General features: G+C 47.4%; 2 protein-coding genes across 3 annotated transcripts; both read right to left on the bottom strand.

Annotated features, from left to right (window-relative positions):
- Positions 1-473: 473 nt before the first annotated feature.
- On the bottom strand, positions 474-13,008 carry carm1 (coactivator-associated arginine methyltransferase 1). The gene is made up of 16 exons (XM_035398118.1): positions 12,749-13,008; positions 11,039-11,164; positions 9,109-9,215; positions 8,598-8,702; positions 8,393-8,503; positions 7,699-7,876; positions 6,103-6,193; positions 5,884-5,965; positions 5,306-5,391; positions 4,728-4,817; positions 3,540-3,677; positions 3,340-3,429; positions 3,107-3,213; positions 2,668-2,745; positions 2,133-2,201; positions 474-1,969 (listed from the first exon to the last, which is right to left on the bottom strand). Exons 1-16 carry the CDS (start codon positions 12,963-12,965, stop codon positions 1,824-1,826), a joined length of 1,821 nt encoding a protein of 606 aa, XP_035254009.1. The 5' UTR covers positions 12,966-13,008; the 3' UTR covers positions 474-1,823.
- Positions 13,009-13,566: 558 nt separating this feature from the next.
- On the bottom strand, positions 13,567-20,184 carry si:dkey-204f11.64 (uncharacterized protein LOC100537752 homolog). Of its 2 annotated transcripts, none has more exons than XM_035398386.1 (3): positions 20,004-20,184; positions 16,656-16,788; positions 13,567-15,780 (listed from the first exon to the last, which is right to left on the bottom strand). In XM_035398386.1, exons 1-2 carry the CDS (start codon positions 20,094-20,096, stop codon positions 16,663-16,665), a joined length of 219 nt encoding a protein of 72 aa, XP_035254277.1. In that variant the 5' UTR covers positions 20,097-20,184; the 3' UTR covers positions 13,567-15,780; positions 16,656-16,662. The 2 variants fall into 2 exon arrangements, with proteins under 2 accessions (XP_035254277.1, XP_035254276.1); XM_035398385.1 differs by having other exon boundaries at positions 13,567-15,783; positions 20,004-20,183.
- Positions 20,185-20,442: the final 258 nt, after the last annotated feature.

Genomic DNA, 20,442 nt, shown 5'->3' with positions numbered 1-20,442 from the left:
CTATAGTGCCCAACCCAAGACTCTCATAGCCCTGTTCCATGATTCAAATGACCCCACTGCAGAATGGGAGATCTCTACATTTCTAACCGTTAAGATTCATGCAACAGGCAAGTTAACATCTGTGAGATCTTGACACTTCTGTACCCATTTGAAACAGGATTCAGGTAATAGGCAGGTTAACATCTTGAGTCACTTCTGCACACACCTGTTCTAATGCTACTAAAGAAAGCCTAAGAGCAACCAGTATTTCAATATTTGCTCTTACTGCTGTAATCTAAGTTTCCTGGGGGACATGCGATGGATATTTCAATAACCTTTGGCAGCCTCTTTCCAGAAGGTGGATTACGTGTGTGTGTGTGTGTGTGTGCATTACAACCAAAGCAGCGGTGGTTACAATCTGACACTTAAATTACCAATGTAAGCTTTTGGACCCACAATGCAGTGGGGTACTTGTGCAAGTGTCAACACGAGGCTTTGGGTTTGGGGGAATCTCCGCCCACATTTAATTTGCTCCTATTTTTTTTTTCTTTTTTTTGTGAAAGGAAAAGAAAGACAAATTATTACTTCTACAAACTAGCAGAAACATCCCCCCCCCCCCCCCCATCTTGATAGTTGCTTGATCGAATAAAATGCATTTTGGAGTCCGCATGTCAGACTGGAAGTGATGCACAGGTCCGTTTCACAGTCTGTCTGTTGCTAGGGCAACACTATTGCCTGTTTGGAGAGGAGATGAGGAGCAGGCCTCATGACTCTATGTATGTAAGGGGGTGGGGCAAGGCTGGGGAGGTGAGGGGGTTTGGGTGACGGGAGTTCACTGGCCCTCCTCTCCAATCCGGGGCCAACACACACCAGTTTCACAATCCCAAACACCTAGAGACGCAGGGCGAGTGGGGTGGGGGCGCGGTGGGGGTGTAAACAAATACACTGCTGATGCAAACGGCTCCCCTGCTCACAGACGAAAGTTTCCTATCCAAGCTCCGCCCTTCCTGCAGCATTCACAGCCATTCTTACACATCTTCAGAGTGATTGGCTCAGGAGCCCTTCTGTCGACACAGTCAAAGGTCATTGGCTGACCAGTCCATTGGTCAGGCGGTTCCTATGGTGGAGGTGGGGGTGGAGGCCAGGGGGGGTGGCGTTGGGGTCTTGGACAGAGCTTGGACCAACCAAGCTCTGGTGCAGCTCCTGTACAGTTCTGGTAAGATGGCAGTGACACACATGCCGGCGAGATGCAACTTTGAAAGTCGAAATATCTCTGTCAGGATGGCCGGTGCTTATAAAACCAAGATTGGCATGAAAAAGAAAAAAAGAACACGATAGAAACAAGTAAAACCCAGAAGAACCCCCGCTGATCAGTGTAAATGGTGAGTCCAGAGGTGCAGTTAGAAAGATATGCTTGGATGATATCGCTCCCGCAAGGGGGGAAGGACAGAGTTCAAGGAAGAGGAGGGAGGGTGACTGCAGGGGTGTTGGGGAGGAGGAATCAGCGGTTTCTTCTACCCAGGATCTAGAGCAAGACAAAGTCCTTTTGGTGTATCTAGTGTGTGTGTGTGCGTGTGTGCGTAAAGCATTTAAAAACAATGTAAATGAGCCAGCCCTCCAACATAATCTGTTGAACAGCGCTGCCACCTAGCGGCCAGACTGGAAGTGCACAGACTGCAGCAAAATCAGTGGCACATCAAAGTATCGAGGACTGGAAAGATGAAATGGGTTTGGGTGCATGGAGGTGAGGTCAGAGCAAGGGGAGGGGGGTGTGCAGGAGAGAAACGGAAAATGGCAGTTCTGGTTTTGGTTTGCTCGTTCTGGCTGTGGATGGCCTAGAGGCCTTAGCTCCCGTAGTGCATGGTGTTGCTGGGCACAGACATTGGGGAAGCCATGGAGAAGGCAGGGCCCCCCATACTGAACTGGCTATTTGCAGGGTAATAGGTGCTGCTGCTGCTGCCGCCGTGTCCTGATTGGCCAGCAGTGGCTCCTGTGGAGGGAGAGACTGAACTTAAAACAATTTCTAGTGAATTAAAATTGAAATGACCCCCCCCCCCCCCCAACTTTCCCACTTCCTAGAGAGATAGTAACACAGGGTTGTCATCAATTTGCCAAGTATGCACTCCCTACAAAGGCCACATGGGGGTGCTTACCCTGGACTATTCCTGTGCTCATGATTGAGCCCACTCTGGAGGGAGTGTGATTCACAATCCCTGTGTTCACTGGAAAGGGGAAGAGAGCCTGAATCAGTCACACAATCTCTCCCACACAGACGCACACACAACTGCATTTCTTTGAGAAACTGTCACTAGGAAAGGATACTTTTAATTGATCACAATTGATCACACAAGATCATGTGTTATCTTTTCCCTCCCACACTGCCTTGTTTTGCTAGACAATGCTGTTTTTAATGTGGTTATGGCCTGAAAAAACTAATCTGCACCGAAAGTGGAAAAAAATGCTATTTCTCTTTTTTACCCTGAGTAATGTTTAGGCCTACTGAAAAACAAGCACTCCGTTACATTTGCACTACTAAGGACTTCTTAAAAAACCAACAAGTGACCCTGTCTTTCACCCAGTGTCCCTAAGTGCCTAGCTGCCCTAATATTCCACTCAGGCAGTCCAGCTTGTGAGGGCTGATCTCTGCACTGCGTCTGCCTGCCTGTCCGTCCCCGAGGCTCAGCTCACCCAGGGGGATGAGGTTGTTGTGAGAAGCTCCAGAGCCGCCACTGATGACCGTGCTGAGGTCATAGGCCGCAGGCATCCCTGAGAGAGAGAGACAGAGAGAGAGAGGGGGAGAGAGACACAAAGAGAGAGAGAGAGAGAGAAATATAATGTCTGTCTCACCACATACCCAGTGTGTATTGTGTGTGTGCATGCGCATGTGTGTGTGTGTGTGTGTGTATATATACATATGTGAATGCAAGACTTTGTGCCAATGTGTTTCAGCCTATGCGTGACTGTGCATCTGAAGTGTACTTATGAGCGTGTGCATGTGTGCGCGTATACACACAGGCAGATATGAGAGTTTGTGCCAGTGTGTATGCATGCGAGTGTGTCTGTGTGTGTGCGTGTGTGTGCGTGCGTGTGTGCGTGCGTGTTTGTGTGCGCGCTCCATGCAGTGTACCTGACATAGGCTGATTCATGTTGTAAGACCCCCCGGTGTTCCACATGCTCTCAGAGGGGGAGGTGTAGTGTGACCCGGGGGGAGGAGCTGGGGTGGCCCCCGTGTACCTGCAACACACACACGCACACATACACACACAGCGCTCACAGCAGCTCTCTACCACCCCCGCTTCTCCCTGAATGGAACAGCCCAAACCTCCATGCACGCAGACTGAACGGGATGTACCAGCTCACCTGAAAAAGGGGTTCTTCAGATCCAAGAGATTGGTGGACTTGGATCCGGTCTGGTCAACTTGAGCAACAATACTGATGTCGTAACTCTGCCTGAAAGGGCGAGACAGAAAGAGACCGATGACATCAGCAGACATGCACACGCACGCACGCGACGGATTCAGAGGCGACGCTGAAAGACATGGCAGGGAACTCGGGCTGACCTCTTGTTGGCGATGAGCAGGGCTGTTCCTGTCAGCGTGTCCCCCGCCTTGGCGAAGAGGGGCGACTGCAGCAAACAGCGGACCTGGTACCAGTGGGTCAGGGGCTCTGTGGGCGCTGTGGACAGCCACACGGTCGTCCTGCAGGGGGCGGCAGAGCACAGGGAGCGCGTTACACACACCCACAGGGGAACTCCCGCCTGAACCTACTCATGTGCTGAAATTTAACGAAACGCGCAGCGCCTGTGTCCCGTACAAACACACCCAGGTGACACGGTTCGATCAGCGGTGCCCCCTGCGCACTTCTGTACCACATTCTGGCCCGACTGTCAGAAACATGAGCAATTAAGACCTCCAAGTGTCGAGGTCACACCTGCCTGGTGCCTGTAAGAACACTTCATAGGCGTACTTACATTATTAAAAAGGCAGAGAAGTAACAGAGAAGGAGGGTGGTACGGAATGCACAGAAATGACGAGAGACCGGACAGACGAGTCTGATCCTAGGCCCCGCCCCTCTGCTCCAACCGCCGCCCGTCTATTTACTCTCTAACGTACGAGGCGAGGGCAAGGCGCGGTTTTCCACACAGTCATTAGGGCCTCCAGCATGCCGCTAGCTCACAGGCCGCTCTGTCATCTACAGTAACCTCGTCTGTCCGAACCATCGTTCTGAGATACGGCCTGGTCACAGACCTCCAGGAGGCAGTCAGGCCCTGGCGGGACTGAGGGACTGCTTTAAAAAGCCCTCCCAATGAAACAGGAAGAGCCATTCTGTTTGATGACTGGGGCTCCTTTACCTCAGAGCTCAGCGGACCATGGCCCAGCAGTTTCAATAGAGACCCCCGTAAATCACAGAGTGCAACGCTCCAGCAAGTTTGATAGACCTCGCGCTAACCCAGAAGGCCACAGTCCTGTAGGTTTGTTAATTGTCCATTATCTCCAGGTTGGCAAGTTCAATGCACGCACACACACATTCAACAAATAACCATCCAAACTCATATGAGTTCCTCCCCTGTGTGACAAACTCATAAATCCCCTACGGAATGGAAATGAAATCCCTTTCAGGACCCTAATGATCTTTCAGGGCTGGATTTGAGGGGGACGTCATAAACATGGCCGGCGCGGCCGCAGTGACAGGTCTGAGCGTCCCCACGGCGACAGACCGAGGCAGACCGCGTGCGAGCGCGTACTCACGCTGAGCCGATGAAGGCGACGTCGAACCAGAAGGCCAGGCCGTGCACCAGGCCGGACTGCACCATGTGGAACTTGAACGGGATCTCTATCCTGAGAGGGAAGGGAAGAAGAGAGGACAAATGAAGAGCAGGAAACAGAGGGGGAGCGTGGGAGGGAGAGAAGTCTTTCAGCACTCGACAAGAGTGTAAATATTGATGCATCGATACTTTCACATAATTCATTCATGTGTATTCCTTCACAATCCAAACTACACAAGCAGACACTGAATGACTAAATAGTATTGACTCTCGAGCAAGCTAAGGAACGGCTTTATGGACAGTTTATCACTACTGAACCCAAAAGGAGATGAATGACAATGATGCGTGAAAACTATCAGTTCATGACGCTTTCCGTAGAAGCTCTAAATGTCTGTTATTTTCGCATCTAAAGCATTTACATTTGAGCTCTTAAAAATGGTGATGAAAAGACCATCAATTTCCCCTCCGTTAGACGTATTGACTCAGAGCGGTCTAAGGAGATTCTACAGAGTCCTGCTGGAAAGCACAGGAGCTCAGAGACAGCCACACACACACACACACCTGTACAGGGACTCCTCTTTGGCCTCCAGGAAGTTGACCGTGTACTTGACCGACTTGGCCATCAGGATGCGGATATCAAAGGTGTCCTGTCCCAGAGCAAGAGGCCACAGCAGGAGGAGGGGGACAGAAAGGGAGGAGGGGGGGGTGGAGGGAGACGAGAGAAGGAGGAGATTCAGAAGCAGGGTTAATGTGCAGCCTGGCCAGGGAGCAGAGCAGCCCCAGTGGGATTCCACCGTACCCCTCACCACAGCTGCTGAGGAACGGGCTTTACACACACCGACACACACACACACACACACACACACACACACACACACAGCCAGGAGACACACACATCCATGCACACCCTTAAACAAACCCATATGTATGTGTGTTTGAATGTATCTATGTGTGTGAGTGAGTGTGTGTGTGTGTGTGTGTGTACGTGGGTGTGTGTATACACTGTCACCATGTGTGCACCCAGCAAATCACCCAAAAGGCACGCTCACACATACGCACGCACACGCACACGCACACGCACACGCACACACACGCTCCCTCCATCCCTCCCGCTCTCATGCAGCTCCGCGGCTCCTCACCACGATTGGCTGGCGGAAATACTCGTCCACAGCGGCTCCTCGCAGAGCGGAGAGGTCCACGCCGTGGAAGGAAGGCTGGTACCTAACAGGGGAGGAGGAGGGACAGCAATGAAGAGGATTCTATTGGCTTAGAACAGGACTCTCGAACTCACATCCTGGAGGGCTGCTGTGTTTACTGCTGTGTCTACTTCCTGTTTCTGTCCTGCACATGCTCCTTACCAGAAGTTGGCCTTGGTGAACTGCTCCATGTAGAGCTGCTCATCAGTGAAGGGGGCCAGGTGAACATCCCCAATGGTGGGGAACAGGTTACCTGGATATAGGGAGAGGAGGTGTGAGGTGGGGTGCGAAATGAGTTTGCTTTTCTAAACAACGTTTACTCTGATAACAACTCTTTACATATCAGCCACCCCACCCAATAAAAGTCTTGAAAACAAATATGACCCACAGCTTCACAAACATGTGACTTCCAAAATATAATTCCAGCAGCAGCCCCTTTAAGGCTGCATGTATAAACTTTTCATAGCTGCAAAGCACACTGGCCAGACAGTGCTGATTAAAATTAAATTTGGCCATGTAACATGATCATATACAGAACTGCTTACACATGTATATATATATATATATATACACATACATACGTACACGCACACACACACACACACACACACACACACACAAGGCCTACAAGTATTTTGACACCGCTTCTAATTTGTGGGTTTGGCTACATCAGCCACACGCATTGCTAAAAGGTGTACAAAATCAAACGTACGGCCATGCAATCTCCATAAACAAATATCAAATATTGGCAGTAGAATGGGTCATACTGAACAGCTCAGTGACTTTCGACAAGGCACTCTCATGGGATGCCACCTTTCCAACAAGTCAGTCAGTCAAATTTCTGCCCTGCTAGACCTGCCCCGGTCATCTGTAAGTGCTGTTACTGTGAAGTGGAAATGTCAACTGCTCAGCCACGAAGCGGTAGCGCGTAGCGTGTAAAAATCATCAGTGCTTGGTTGCAACACTCACTATCGAGTTCCAGACTGCCTCTGGAAGCAACACCAGCACAAGAACTGTTTCAGGCTGCCTCTCTAAGCAACACCAGCACAAGAACTGTTTCAGGCTGCCTCTCTAAGCAACACCAGCACAAGAACTGTTCCAGGCTGCCTCTCTAAGCAACACCAGCACAAGAACTGTTCCAGGCTGCCTCTCTAAGCAACACCAGCACAAGAACTGTTTCAGGCTGCCTCTCTAAGCAACACCAGCACAAGAACTGTTCCAGGCTGCCTCTCTAAGCAACACCAGCACAAGAACTGTTCCAGGCTGCCTCTCTAAGCAACACCAGCACAAGAACTGTTCCAGGCTGCCTCTCTAAGCAACACCAGCACAAGAACTGTTCCAGGCTGCCTCTCTAAGCAACACCAGCACAAGAACTGTTTCAGGCTGCCTCTCTAAGCAACACCAGCACAAGAACTGTTCCAGGCTGCCTCTCTAAGCAACACCAGCACAAGAACTGTTCCAGGCTGCCTCTCTAAGCAACACCAGCACAAGAACTGTTTCAGGCTGCCTCTCTAAGCAACACCAGCACAAGAACTGTTTCAGGCTGCCTCTCTAAGCAACACCAGCACAAGAACTGTTCCAGGCTGCCTCTCTAAGCAACACCAGCACAAGAACTGTTCCAGGCTGCCTCTCTAAGCAACACCAGCACAAGAACTGTTCTGCGTCACAAGCACAGCTTCCCAATCGTCACGCTATTAAACCATCAGCATCAGCACGACGCAAGGACACGTCGAGGGGTGGGGGGGGCTCCTTCCCTACCGCTGGGCTTCAGGAACTTCTTGGCGTGCAGGTAGCTCTCCAGCATGCGCTCGTTAAACAGCATGTAGCCCATGGGCTCGGAGATGATGATGTCCACCTGCTCGGGCAGAGTCACCTCCTCCACCTTCCCCGGGATCACCACCACCCGGTCCGTGAGCCCGTTACTGTTCACCAGGACCTGCGGGGGCACAGGGACGGGAGCTCAGAGGGAGACTGTGTCCCTACCCGTCTGACTGGGAGGACATTTACTGTGCGCGTACCTGCAGGTCAGGTGACCTGTGCGGTGGGTTTGGGGTTCTGTACATCAGTGATTGGTACCTGGGTGATGACGTGGCTGCAAGCGTGTGCACATACACATGCAGGTGTATGCCTGGGCATGGGGTAACTATTCAACAGTGTGTGTGCATGTTTATACTTGTGTGCGATTATGGGCATGTAAACACACAAGTGTGTGCGAGCGCAATTATACTTGCAACTATACACAGAATACTGTGTGTGTGTTTACGCGTATCATTGTATGTGCGTGTGTGTATACGTGCATGGTTCTGTGTGTGTGCGCGCGTGCGTACATGTGTGTGTGTGCGCGCGTACATGTGTGTGCATGTGTGTGTGCGCACGTACATGTGTGTGCATGTGTGTGTGTACGCGCGTACAAGTGTGTGCTTGTGTGTGTATATGGATTCGTGTGCACTACCTCTGCATGCTGTGCCATGGTACTGGCCTCCACAGCGTACACCTTCCGAGCTCCAGCTTGAACCGCGAAGAAGGAGAGGATCCCGGACCCACAGCCCACGTCCAGCACCACCTGAGAGGCACAGAGGGGAGTGAGAGAGGGGCAGATGCCTTCTGATGCCCATTAGAAACAACCTATAATCCACAAGCCTTGTGAGGACCGGCACCTTGTCCTTGAAGTCAACGTGGTTCTGAAGGATGGCCCGCTGGTAGGTCCCGGTCCGAACGTAGTCCTGCATCATGTTCTGCTGCTGGGAGAGGTAGCCGTAGAACTGCGCAGAGAAGGGCCAGCAGGAGGTCAGAGATTACAGGGGGGAGGAGGAGTCACATCCAGGGCGAGTCTGTATATCCAGCCCTGTGATCCGTGTGCTGCAACAGATCTGCATGTGCAGCTGTAATACATGTCTGGTATCTGTGTGTATGTGTGTGTGTGTGTGTGTATGCCTCTGACGAGCGTGCATGTGCTTGCATAACGCTTGTCTAATTTGTGTGAAGTGTATGCGTATTTCATTTGTGTGTGTGCGTCCGATGTGTGTGTATGCGCTTGGGTATGAAGACTGTCTGATCTGCGTGTGAAGTGAGCGTATTGTGTGTGTATACAGGCTTATGTATGATGCGAGTACAAGGTGCATCTGAAACGTCTGTGGGCCACACGGCTGCGCAGCGGTCGTCAGTCACCTGGAAGTACTGCACAGCGGAGGACTCCTCCGTCCGCTCGCTGAAGGCCGATCGCTCGCCATTGTGTCCCCGGCAGTTCTTCAGGATGTTGTAGAAGGAGGAGAAATCTGAGGGGGAAAAGCATTACTGCAGACTGGGAGGGGATTCAGAAGGGCTAGCTTAGCAACAGGAGCTGGGCACGCCTCGGAAAGCTTAAGGACTGACTCCGGATAAGAAAACAGTGCACAAGAGTGAGTGAGTGAGGGAGTCAGAGGGAGAGGAAGAGAAAGGGAGTTAGAGGGAGAGAGAAATACAAGTTGATGGTCAGCAGTAGAAGTACTGTCTTATGGAACAACCTCCCTATGCATGTTTGGGCTCTTTCTGCCTTTAAGAGTAGGCCCAAAACTTGCCTCTTTAGTCAATCCTATATTTAACCATTCCTATAGTCCTCTATCCTGATAAATGGCCACGTTAAATCACCAAGTTTATCAAGTTAAATGCGGATGTCTGGACTACTCAGAGGGCTGGGCATACTAGTAGTACTGCCCCTCAAACCAGCAGGTCCAAATGTTCGCTTATCAGCCTAACCCAGGGCATTGCTCTGGGCAATGGCACAAAGGATGGTAGTTTAGCCTAGTCCATGAATGTTCGGTCTGAGCAGTCAGAGTACGGCTCTTAGTAGTGGCTGCCTTAAGTCATTATAGGTTATACACTGGTGGTCGTGGATTCTGTAGTAGCTGGATGGTGCTTCTATCCAACGGTTTATTCTAGGTTTCTGACATAGACTTCATTCACCAAGTGTGTTGACAATCTTTCTAGTGCCAACCTGATCTTCTCCGTTTCTTTTCCCCTGGGGCCCTCACCCTGAGTTCACAGACTTCTCCAGCCTGTTTCCTTTCCCTGAGTTCACAGACTGCTCCAGCCTGTTTCCTTTCCCTGAGTTCACAGACTGCTCCAGCCTGTTTCCTTTCCCTGAGTTCACAGACTGCTCCAGCCCATTTCCTTTCCCTGAGTTCACAGACTGCTCCAGCCTGTTTCCTTTCCCTGAGTTCACAGACTGCTCCAGCCTGTTTCCTTTCCCTGAGTTCACAGACTGCTCCAGCCTGTTTCCTTTCCCTGAGTTCACAGACTGCTCCAGCCTGTTTCCTTTCCCTGAGTTCACGGGATGGCTCCAGCCTGTTTCCTTTCCCTGAGTTCACAGACTGCTCCAGCCTGTTTCCTTTCCCTGAGTTCACAGACTGCTCCAGCCTCTTTCCTTTCCCTGAGTTCACGGGATGGCTCCAGCCCGGTCCCTCACTCCTTGGCCACAGACTGCTGTAGCCCTGTTCCTCCCCTGCTCCATGCCCATGCCTTAACACAGCCTGGAGCTCCAGATGCGTCACTCTGCCCCTCTAAACTGCACTGTACCGAACTATACAATTTGGACTTCTACTAGTTAATTATTTGATTGATCCCTTGTTGCATTTCGGTTACATCCATTCTACTGCTACTATACACCAGGCCAGCCAGAGGAGGACGGGCTCCCCCTCTATAGCCGGGCTCCTCCCGAGATTTCTTCCCATCAGGGATTTTTTTTTCTAGCCTCCGCTTGAGGGTTTATCCCCACAGGGAGTTTTCTGTTTTGTAACCTTATGTGTGTGCTACTTGGGGTTTCAGGTCTAGTTTTTGCATGGTTCTTGCTGTTTTTGTCCTTCTCTGCCACTCTGTATAGAGTCTTTGCGACAGTTCTCTGTAAAAAGCGCTATAAAAATAAAACTGATTTGATTTGACAGAAAAAAGCAGAAGAACCCAGGGGTGAGCTGGACACCCAACTTAAGAACAGAAAACTGCTGCACAACAAGTAGGGAGAAACATGCAGTGGAACAACAGAGCAAGGATGAAGTACCTTTAGGACTGAACCGCACAGTAGGACAGACAGGCGGAAACAGAGCCAAGATGGAGCCGTAAGTACCTGTAGGAGAGGAGAACTGCAGCAGGACGCTGTTGCAGCCCAGGGTGATGATGAAGGACTGTTTTCCCACGCGGCTGCACTCCGTCTCCTTCGACACTGAGCACTTAAACACACACGTCTCTTCGGCTGTGGGGAGCAGTGCAACGTACTTCAGCACACCACTACAGAGACTCCGAACTGGACAGACATCATTAGACACTGCACACTTAAATCACTGTCTCTCACACATGCACACACACACACACACCATTCAGACAACACAGTGGAACAAAACATGAGCTGTAGGGGCTGCACATTGGCATACCCTGTTAAAAGTTGGGGGAGCTTATTACATGTTAAACCTGAAAACGTTTTACAGGTTTTGGTTCCAACAGCCGGAGCTGACAAAGTACAGGAAAACTTCTCTAAAGCCACTCGCAAGAGAGCAAAACCTTCCTAGCAACTACACAGCGTCACAGTCCAAGTTAGCAAGCTCAAAGAAACGCAAAAGGCCTTTTTTCCTCGGCTAGTGAGCTAACATGAGTTACAATAAAATATCAATGCGCCATTCGTGGCCAACAAAAGCCGTATCCAGTGTGAGCGGGAGGCCGACCGCAGGAGAGAGGGGGCGGGGGACACACTATTGTTCGCCAAAATCACGGAGAACAAAACTTGTGCAGTTAACTCGTAACTCCAGCATGTTTATCTAGCTTTTTACGTTATTTGTATGTAACGTACCAAGCCAAATAACAAAGAACTAGCTACTAGTGGTAGTTATCACTCCCAGACCATAAAGACCGAGTTATAGTTGGCTAATCATAGTTGCAATACAGATAGTCAGCAAGCCATCTGTGCGTTCATCTGTTGTGCCAGAGATGCGCAAGGCAGAAGCTACTTGGTTTTGTATTCCTGCCATTACCGTTAAGCTAGCTAACTACTTTAAGAGCTAACTGGTGACCAACAAATCGAAGGCCCGAAATATCATCGAGTGTATCAACTGACTCATATTACGTGGGCGTATTTTAAACTTAAGTTATTGATGTAGCTAGCTAGTTATTGTTGCAAGTTAAACCTCAAGCCATTCTTCTATACTTTCACACTGGAGTTGCACGGTAACGTTATAAGCCAGCTAGTTATCAGTTAGCTAGCATCCAGTTCCCGTCTTTTCCTGTAAACTCACCAAGTAAAACAGACAATTTAACCATCAGCTATTCCAACAACATTTTCCATTGGCTTTAACAGTACATTCACCAGCCGACGCTGAGTGGCTTTACGCTTCATTATGTTAGCTGCTCAACTTAAAAGCCAACAAAGCAAGCTAACCCAGTAGCTAGACCAAGTTAACCCTATTCAAGTTGTGTAGGGTCGACCTCCCGGCTCTTGGCTGTAGATTCTCATTCAATACAAAAACAGAAACGCACAAATAAAACGTGGTGAAATGATTAACGGTATTTCCGGACCCTGAACTCGCGTGTCCCCGCACGCTTTAGGCGAGCTGGTCAGCCCCCAACTTTAAATCAAATCAGAGCAGCTACTAAAGGGAGGTAGGCCCGTTTTTGTAAATCTAACTCAGATTATTAGATCCAGTTAGCACACTGAGCACTTTGAGATGGCTGCTTTTGAAAATAGCCTTCAGTGAGAAGCAGCGGGACGGAGTGGAGATCGTAGCCCAACTCGGGAGCTGTAGGCAGGCCGGATAGAAAAACCTAGAACAGTGCGCCAACTACTCACCGTTAGTGAGGTTAACCAGGGCCGCATCCTGCGTGGTTTTCACCTCCAACCGGAGAGGCTGTTGCTCCGAATGTCGCTGTATATCTCCGTTGGCGTCTCCGATAGAAAGGAGCCGCACGCCGGGGAACACGGACACCGCCATCTTCGGTTGAGGGGAGAGACAACGCTGGACACACGCGTTCACCCTCGCTCTCTCTTTTCTCTTGCGCACACGCATTAACACAAAAACACGCACACACACACACGCGCACACGCATAAAACAGAGCTCCAACTACATTACTGCCATGCTGTGGCCAATCGATGCAACAGCAAGGCACGCCACTCACACTGCCTTCAGGAGTGCGCCCTGTCAACGTGGAATAACGTGTATTGTCCAAGCCTTCTCCAAGGAGCGGGCCTGCGGCTAGTATTTTGCCCAGTTTTCAAAGGGGGCCCCTGAGTAAAATTATGAATAATAACACTTTTAAGCATAAGTTGTTTATTAGTTAATGTTTCAGAAAGTACATTTCAAGATGTTTTTTTTATGTCCGGTCTATTGTTTTTAGTGATAAACTGGCCAGCTATGTACATTCAACAGCTAAATACTTTCCCCACAAATCATCAGGTCACCATGTTGGCAATGTAACTAGCAAGTTATTTTGGCTTGCCAGCAGTCTTCTCTTTACGCATGAAAGATGCACTATTTGGATAAAACATGTAATTACACTAAATTAATCAATATTTGTAATAATTCATTAAAATTCCAAGCGTTAATACCACTGATAATGACAATGAAAGTGAATATGAAAACGATAATGATGGACACAGAGTACCTCAGTCATGAAACAACAATGGTTTTAATAATTGCCACAACCGAACAATATGTAGAGCTTAACATCAACAATACGGGCATTAACAAAAACTTGAGTTAAGGCACAGGAGAGTAACAGCGTTACATCATTTATATAGGTAACATTTTGGTAGTAAATGCTACCCTTTTACACACAGGGCTGATTATAAAACATCATTGACATTTTAAAAATCCTAAAGGGTATTTTTAGAGCCACAGTCCATTTGCTGTTTCGCCTTCTAATTCTTCTTCTCCTACAGCCCATAATTTGCTTCAAGGTTAACTGCTGCAATGTAACTACACAGTTTGTTTATGTCCATACCTTCAGGTGTAACCAAAATAATTCAAGGATAGAATTTGCTGAAATACCTTCTGTACATGGAGAAGAAATACACTTGTACATATTTACCGAAAACCTTTCTTTACCTTTCAAGTAATACAAATATTGGCACATGAGAGTATGCAAAGCACAATGACAACATCCTGTTGTACACAGAAGCCGTCGATGCACAGAAGAGTGGGAGTGAAGGAGTGAGACTCCTCAAAGGGCCTAAACAGAGCTTAGAATTTCTGATGAACTGAAAAAAAAACTGAAAAAAGAAGTGGACTCGTCGAAACCTGAGTAATTATGGTGCCGGACGCAATGGTAAAGAGAAGGACAAGACAAAGCACTGGCACTCACTGAATAACAAAAAAAAAAGACAGGGTGGACAAATCTGTCAAACTACCTGAATTCCAAAAGAGCAGGTACAGGGAGAGATAACCCTATAGTATACACGCGCATGGTATGCACTGTGTGGCAGTGTGCCGCTATGTCGTGCCCGGTCTCTGAATATCTGTGGTAAGTACTGCTGTGTAGTTCACGGGTGAGATACCCGCACGGTCCCAGGCTCTCTATGGTATGTACTGTACGGTATGTGCTGCCGCGTAGCTTTTAGGTGAAGTGCCCACATGGTGTCCATCTGCGTATGGTATGCGCCGCGCAGCTCGAAACCTCGGACGCCTGTAGTGTAGCTTCCTGTGTCTCAGGCGAGGCAGAAAACGGAGCTCTTTATACGCGTACTTGTGGCCTTAATGTTATTCTTTTGTGCTTCTCGGTCTCAAACTGCTTATCGAGCAGAACGTTTCCAGCTCTGGTGGATTTCGTACCGTTTTGTCGCTGTGAGAATTTATCCACACGCTCTGCTACTCCTCCTGTCTTAATACAATGAATTGTAATTAAAGTTGTAATGGCAGAAGGATAATATGTCCACCTCCAACGTGGGTGCCATTTATTATAGATGCCACTAGTATGAGCTACAAGACAAATGTTTTGAACTTGGTTTATGTTGTCTAAAAAAGTCCTATTGCACATCAGTTTTTTATTACTCAACATTTTTTTTTGACGCAAAACAGCTTGTTAATTCTCATAAGAATGGACTCGTCTCATTCAATACCTGCTTTCTCCTTGTCAAGAGTATTTGGTAAAAGTATATTTTTAAATATCAATGGGAAATAGTATTCTTCATACAAATAATGTGCTGTTTGTTATGTGAGAGTTTACATGTGTAATTATCAGCAAAGATTTGAAGAATAAAAAGTAGTGTAACACTGGGCCATTGCTGGGTTATTGTGTAAAAAGTGTAAAGATTTGATATTGCATTAACAAGAAGATGGTCTTATGCTCCAAACAGAGCAAGGGAACATTTTAAGGTTCCCTCATAATAGCTCCAGGTTTCCTTACTGACCAAGGTGAAAATCTACTGCAGGTCAGCCGGTACATGGTGCTGACCTACCCCTGAAATTTACAGTACAGTGCACAGGAAACAAGGGAGAAGTGTCATGGGTCTCTAAAATTCTGTGCGCTAAAGTAACACAGACTTATTCTACTACAGAATGTGCAATTACTTATAATGGACTATAATCCATTTTGACACAATACATATATATTTTCTTATATTCATTATATTTTTTTTGGGTGAGTGCATTGGAGGAGGGGTGAGGTTGGGTGTGGGCGGGTTATTTTGTGAGGGGATCACGGTGAAGCCCACTGACGTTCGGGCAGGCTGTGGAGACTCCTCCCACCGGGGAAGTGCCTTCTTGAGGAGGACGAGAGTGACGGAGTGACATGAGGGATGAAAGAGGGGAGGGAGGAAAGAGGGGTGGGAGGGGAGGGAAAAGGGCTGCGAGCCCCGAAGTGTCCCTGGGTTTCACCAGCTTCGCCTGCTGGAAGAGAAACAGAGAACCCACATCAGTGTGCTGCTTCTGTTCACTAGGGTGAAAGCAGCTGTGCAGTATGCTTAGTACCACAGAGGTGATGCAAAGCTGGACTGCACAGCAGCAACAGGGTGAAAATCAATGAAAGCACAGTCCCGCTCTTAACAGTGATTAAGCTTCCATCACAGCGAATGACTTCATGGATTTGCCATTTAAGAAACGTGCTACTGGAATGAAGGAATTAGAACACACTGTAAAAGAAATCAATGATAAAATGCATTTCTTTCAGGAGCAGAATAAGGCTGAAGGTGTGTGCTTATTTTTGACGAGGCTCGCTTTAACAGCCTAGAGAAAACCTGGCTCATTAAAGAAATCATGAAACTGTAGTCGAGAGTGAATAAGGAGACATACAGCAAGTGTGAGGGGAGAGTGACATAAATACAAGTTCAACAAGTGTTAGTTCAAACTTCACATTAAGCTGGGCTGTAAATGACCTTTATGAAGCATGCAGAAAGTGGCACCTTAATGAGCACAACACAACTGCTCCATACAGCATGCATAAGAAATGGCAGAGTTTCCTAGAGTAAAGTTCAACGTATTCCCAAAGAAGGCCTAAAGAAATGGCCGAGCTTTCAGACAGGGTAAAGTTCAACGTATATGCAAAGGTCGCTAACTAGGCTGCGTAACATAAACCATTCTAAGACGCTGCTGTTGCTCATGATGACTTCATAAAGACGGAATGTCATGTCCATGAAGCCGATAATGTACATCAAAAACAGAAATATGAACAATTCGTGCAGTCTGGTGTCTCTGCAGTGAACATGTGGGTGGGCCCATCACAGTGAGAGAGGGAGACTTTAGCATAGGAGTTGTGCCAGCACCTGTGTGTCAGAAGAGGGAGCAAGATTTCGGCGGCCTGAAGGGGTTGTCGCTGGATGGGACCCCCATTAGCAGCGGGTCCTTGTGTGCGTTCTGCAGACAGTAGGTCTTCAGGTCCGCCGCGGCTTGGGACACCTTGAAAACACACGTTTACACACTGACGGTGAGGGGACCGCGCTGACGACGCACACTGCGCAAAGCATGCTGGGATGTTTGGGGATCTATGTGCCTCCTCCCTTCAGTCTCAGCACAGTGCTCAGTAGTGTTCAGTTTCAACTTCTGTGTTCAAAAAAAAAGGGAAAAGGGACAAGCCACAGATTGAAACAGCTACCCAACAGAGATACTGCCAGAAGGTTCAAGGACTTAGTGTGATGTGCACAGACCTTTGGAGCTGAATGTGTCCTCTTGGGGAAATATCACTGTACCTGAGTCCATTAGAAAACCAGGCATCGGAGGGCAGATTATAACTGTGTAAAAGTGTGTTGTGGGTCGTCTGGGTAGTGTAGAGGTAAAAGCACCCTACCTACCACCGCACCTGGGTTCAATCCCCGGTAGCGGCACTTCTGGCTTGGTCAGACGTTCCTATGAACACAATTGGCAGTGTTCGCGGGTGGGAAGCCGGTATGAGTCCTGATCGTTGCATTAGCAATTCCTACTGGTTGGTCTGTTGTCCTACTGGCCTGTTCAGGGAGGGCATCTGGGGGAGATAGCGTGAACCTCCGCATGCTCTCCCAGTGAAACCCCTCGCTGTCAGGTGAAAAGAAGCGGCTAGTAACTCCACATGTATCGGAGGAGGCATGTGGCAGTCTACACCCTCCTGACAGTGGATAGCGCATCGACCAGGACTGTGATACACAAGGGGAATTGGTATAAGACTAAATTGGGGAGAAAATGGCAAAAAAAAAAAATAATAAAAGTGTGGTGTGGAAGTGCCATTTTAACTGTAAATTACATTTCAGCGTTTAGCTGATACTCTCATCCACAGCAATTAACACAGATTGCTTTCCTTTTTTACATGCAATCCATTTATACAGCTGGATATTTCATTAAAGCAATTCCAGTTAAGTACCTTGCTCAAGGGTAATGTTAAAGTAGCATCCCAGATGGGAATCAAACCCACAACCGTTGAGTTAGAAGTGCAGTTCCCTAATTGTGCTATGCTGCCACCTAATTAGTATCAGGATTACGACTGGTATGCTTAGAACACCAGCCTCCAAGGCAGTAAGAGATTAGAAATAACTGGACCAAAACACATTTCAGCTTGCCTTTTGGGAATGCTTAAATAAAGCCTTCCATTAACTTCTAATGCTAACAGGATGAGCTTTCTAAGTATAAAAGCTCCATAGTAAAATATACAATTTTTTTGGGCAATTTTACTTTTTTTTTAGCACTTGTAAGCATAATTTGAGGCTGCTTCTTATTTCAGTTAAATTTTGATTTTAAACTCTTTATTATATCCAAATGCCCTAAGGATGTGAGGAGCCAGAGCACAGAAATAAATTTTTAAAAAGACAGGAGAGATTTGTGCTGCATACTTTACAAAATGCAGCTACACTGTGGAACTGGGAAGGCTTGCACGTATGCTGCAGGTGTGTACTGAGTACACCCACATCACCACACACCTAGATCAAAATGTCATTAATATCTTCACATTTAGGCCTTGTTTGGTGCGTATGGGCTTTCCTGGATTTCACAACAGTCCACAGACAATATGGATTCCCTTTGGTCAGACATATAGGTCATTACAAAGTCATCTGAATGCATCATTTAGCAGGTGCCCTTATTCAGAGCAGATTTCATTTTACATGCTATCCACTTATACAGCAACGTGTGAAGAAAGTCAGGTTAAGTTGTCCACATTCTCATGGTACAAGAGTAATACCCAGCTGCGAATCGCACCAGAAACCATTGCGGCACAAATCCAGATCTCTATTGCACATTTGAAACTACTTTTGAAATGAAAACTGAGCCATATAAAGAATATGCATTTGGTCTTCACATGTAATAGTGAACTTAACTCTGCTACTGTGTATCACTAAAGATCGAATTTAAAAGGGTCTTGTCACATTTTAGTGATACACGTATTACACGCAGGGTATGTGCCATATTTTGAGTCGTGTATAGATCTGGGATGCAATAAACTCTTCAGATAAAAAAATTGCACGCCTTGAATGGCCAAATCCACAAAGCCGTGACGGGTTTCACTAAAATCCACGGTCGCAATTCCAAGCAATGTTGTTAGATCAAGAATAATGATATTCTCACACTTTACGGTAACGCGAATGCGGGTGCAAATATAACCACATCAAGGCAAAGCATACCACGTAATATTTCCTCATTAGTGTTAAGGCAGACTGGTAAGTGATTTCGTTGCTTCTCAAAGCTCTATATGCTAGTTCATAAATCCCAGGAACATTTAGGCTAGTACTCCTGGCTTCACTTTGGTGGGTCTATTCGGCTGGCTTCTACGTTCTTTAATCTGGATTTCCTCCACAGTTCAGGGAAAAATACCCAGGCTACAATCGACCACTGTCACATAATCTACAAACTACACAATCAACAAAGAGCCCTACTGTTTGCTGTCGCGCGGAAACAGCGGTAGTCTACAGTAGGCCAGTAGCCTACCTACCAGGAAAATAGAGAGAGAAAAAGATAAAAGTACATCCTCAACCTCAACAGGACGCAAACATGATACACAATGCGACCAATATATATGCACAATGACAGTAACAGCAACTCCATTTTGGGTGGCACGTACTTTATTATGCTTACATACATATATATATATATATATATTTATATATATCTCAAGCATAATAAAGCATGTGGTGCTGCTACATTAGGCTACTGTGGCTGTCATACAGACGCAAATGCACAAACACCGAGCATTCAGCCTTCATTTGGATTATAAATTTGGGCCAAACAAAGTTTTCAGAATTCTTCCACTTTTTGTCAAGCGACTGAAAACAGTCCCGCTGTAGACTATAGCGTCAAATAAAGCGAAAATTACTAATCGCAAACACCGTCAACGTAGACTACACAACAACATCATTCTACAAATGTCATTGTGTGCGCCATTCAAATCATCTGAAACACAGTTCTGTGTAGCGATTATACAGTTAAATAACAAGTCTCACTAAAACAGCTTAACACAGGGCGGTATAAATAAAAAACACAATAAACTATTTAGGCTACTCAAATCCTTAGATTTAGCTAAATTATGACGACAGTGAAGATCTGATTACTTGTTCTCCACGGGCTGCTTACAAATGGACGTATCAGACAAGTCCGCAACAGTCACACCCTGTTCCGACATATTTCCTTGTGTTTTCCTGGTTTAAGTTTTTTACCTTGATTCTGCGGACACTTGCTTCAAGTCGCAGCTGTTTAACGGCTTTCTGTGCGATTGCCAGGTTACTGTTGCTCGCGCTGTTGTTGGACATGACGGCGAAGGGAAAAGTGTCAGTCCGTGCACTCTGATAACCAAAGTTTCCGTGGGACTCGCTTTGACTCACGCACTCCCCCTCTCTTTCCCTGGACGAAAAGACAGCAGCATTCCTTTTTTCCAAAGCAACTTTTTAATTGGTTGCTGGCCGATAAGTCACGTTTTCCGCCGCATCATTAGCAAACGGTAATATTCTGGAATCACGGTTTCGGAATCAGTGGTAGGACGTTCGCTGGAAATTCAAAGTCGTCTCCTTGACCCAGCGCGGCCAAATCCCTCAAAAAAAGGGAAAACTCCAATATAAAGTAAAAACCAAGAATACAGCCTAGAAATTGCATTTCTTA

The sequence above is a fragment of the Anguilla anguilla genome, chromosome 17, assembly GCF_013347855.1.
Source record: "Anguilla anguilla isolate fAngAng1 chromosome 17, fAngAng1.pri, whole genome shotgun sequence".
Classification (NCBI taxonomy): Eukaryota; Metazoa; Chordata; class Actinopteri; order Anguilliformes; family Anguillidae; genus Anguilla; species Anguilla anguilla.
This window is presented reverse-complemented; position numbering and strand designations above follow the sequence as displayed.

Excerpts from the sequence above, each read along its gene's own strand:
- carm1 (XM_035398118.1), bottom strand. The coding sequence starts at position 12,965 with ATGCGTGTGCGCAAGAGAAAAGAGAGAGCGAGGGTGAACGCGTGTGTC. Across the intron at positions 9,216-11,038 it reads GCAGTTCTCCTCTCCTACAG|ATTTCTCCTCCTTCTACAAC; the intron begins GTACTTACGGCT and ends TTTCCCCCTCAG. Across the intron at positions 8,504-8,597 it reads ACGTTGACTTCAAGGACAAG|GTGGTGCTGGACGTGGGCTG; the intron begins GTGCCGGTCCTC and ends TGTGCCTCTCAG.
- si:dkey-204f11.64 (XM_035398386.1), bottom strand. The coding sequence starts at position 20,096 with ATGTCCAACAACAGCGCGAGCAACAGTAACCTGGCAATCGCACAGAAA. Across the intron at positions 16,789-20,003 it reads CAAGTGTCCGCAGAATCAAG|GTGTCCCAAGCCGCGGCGGA; the intron begins GTAAAAAACTTA and ends TGTGTTTTCAAG.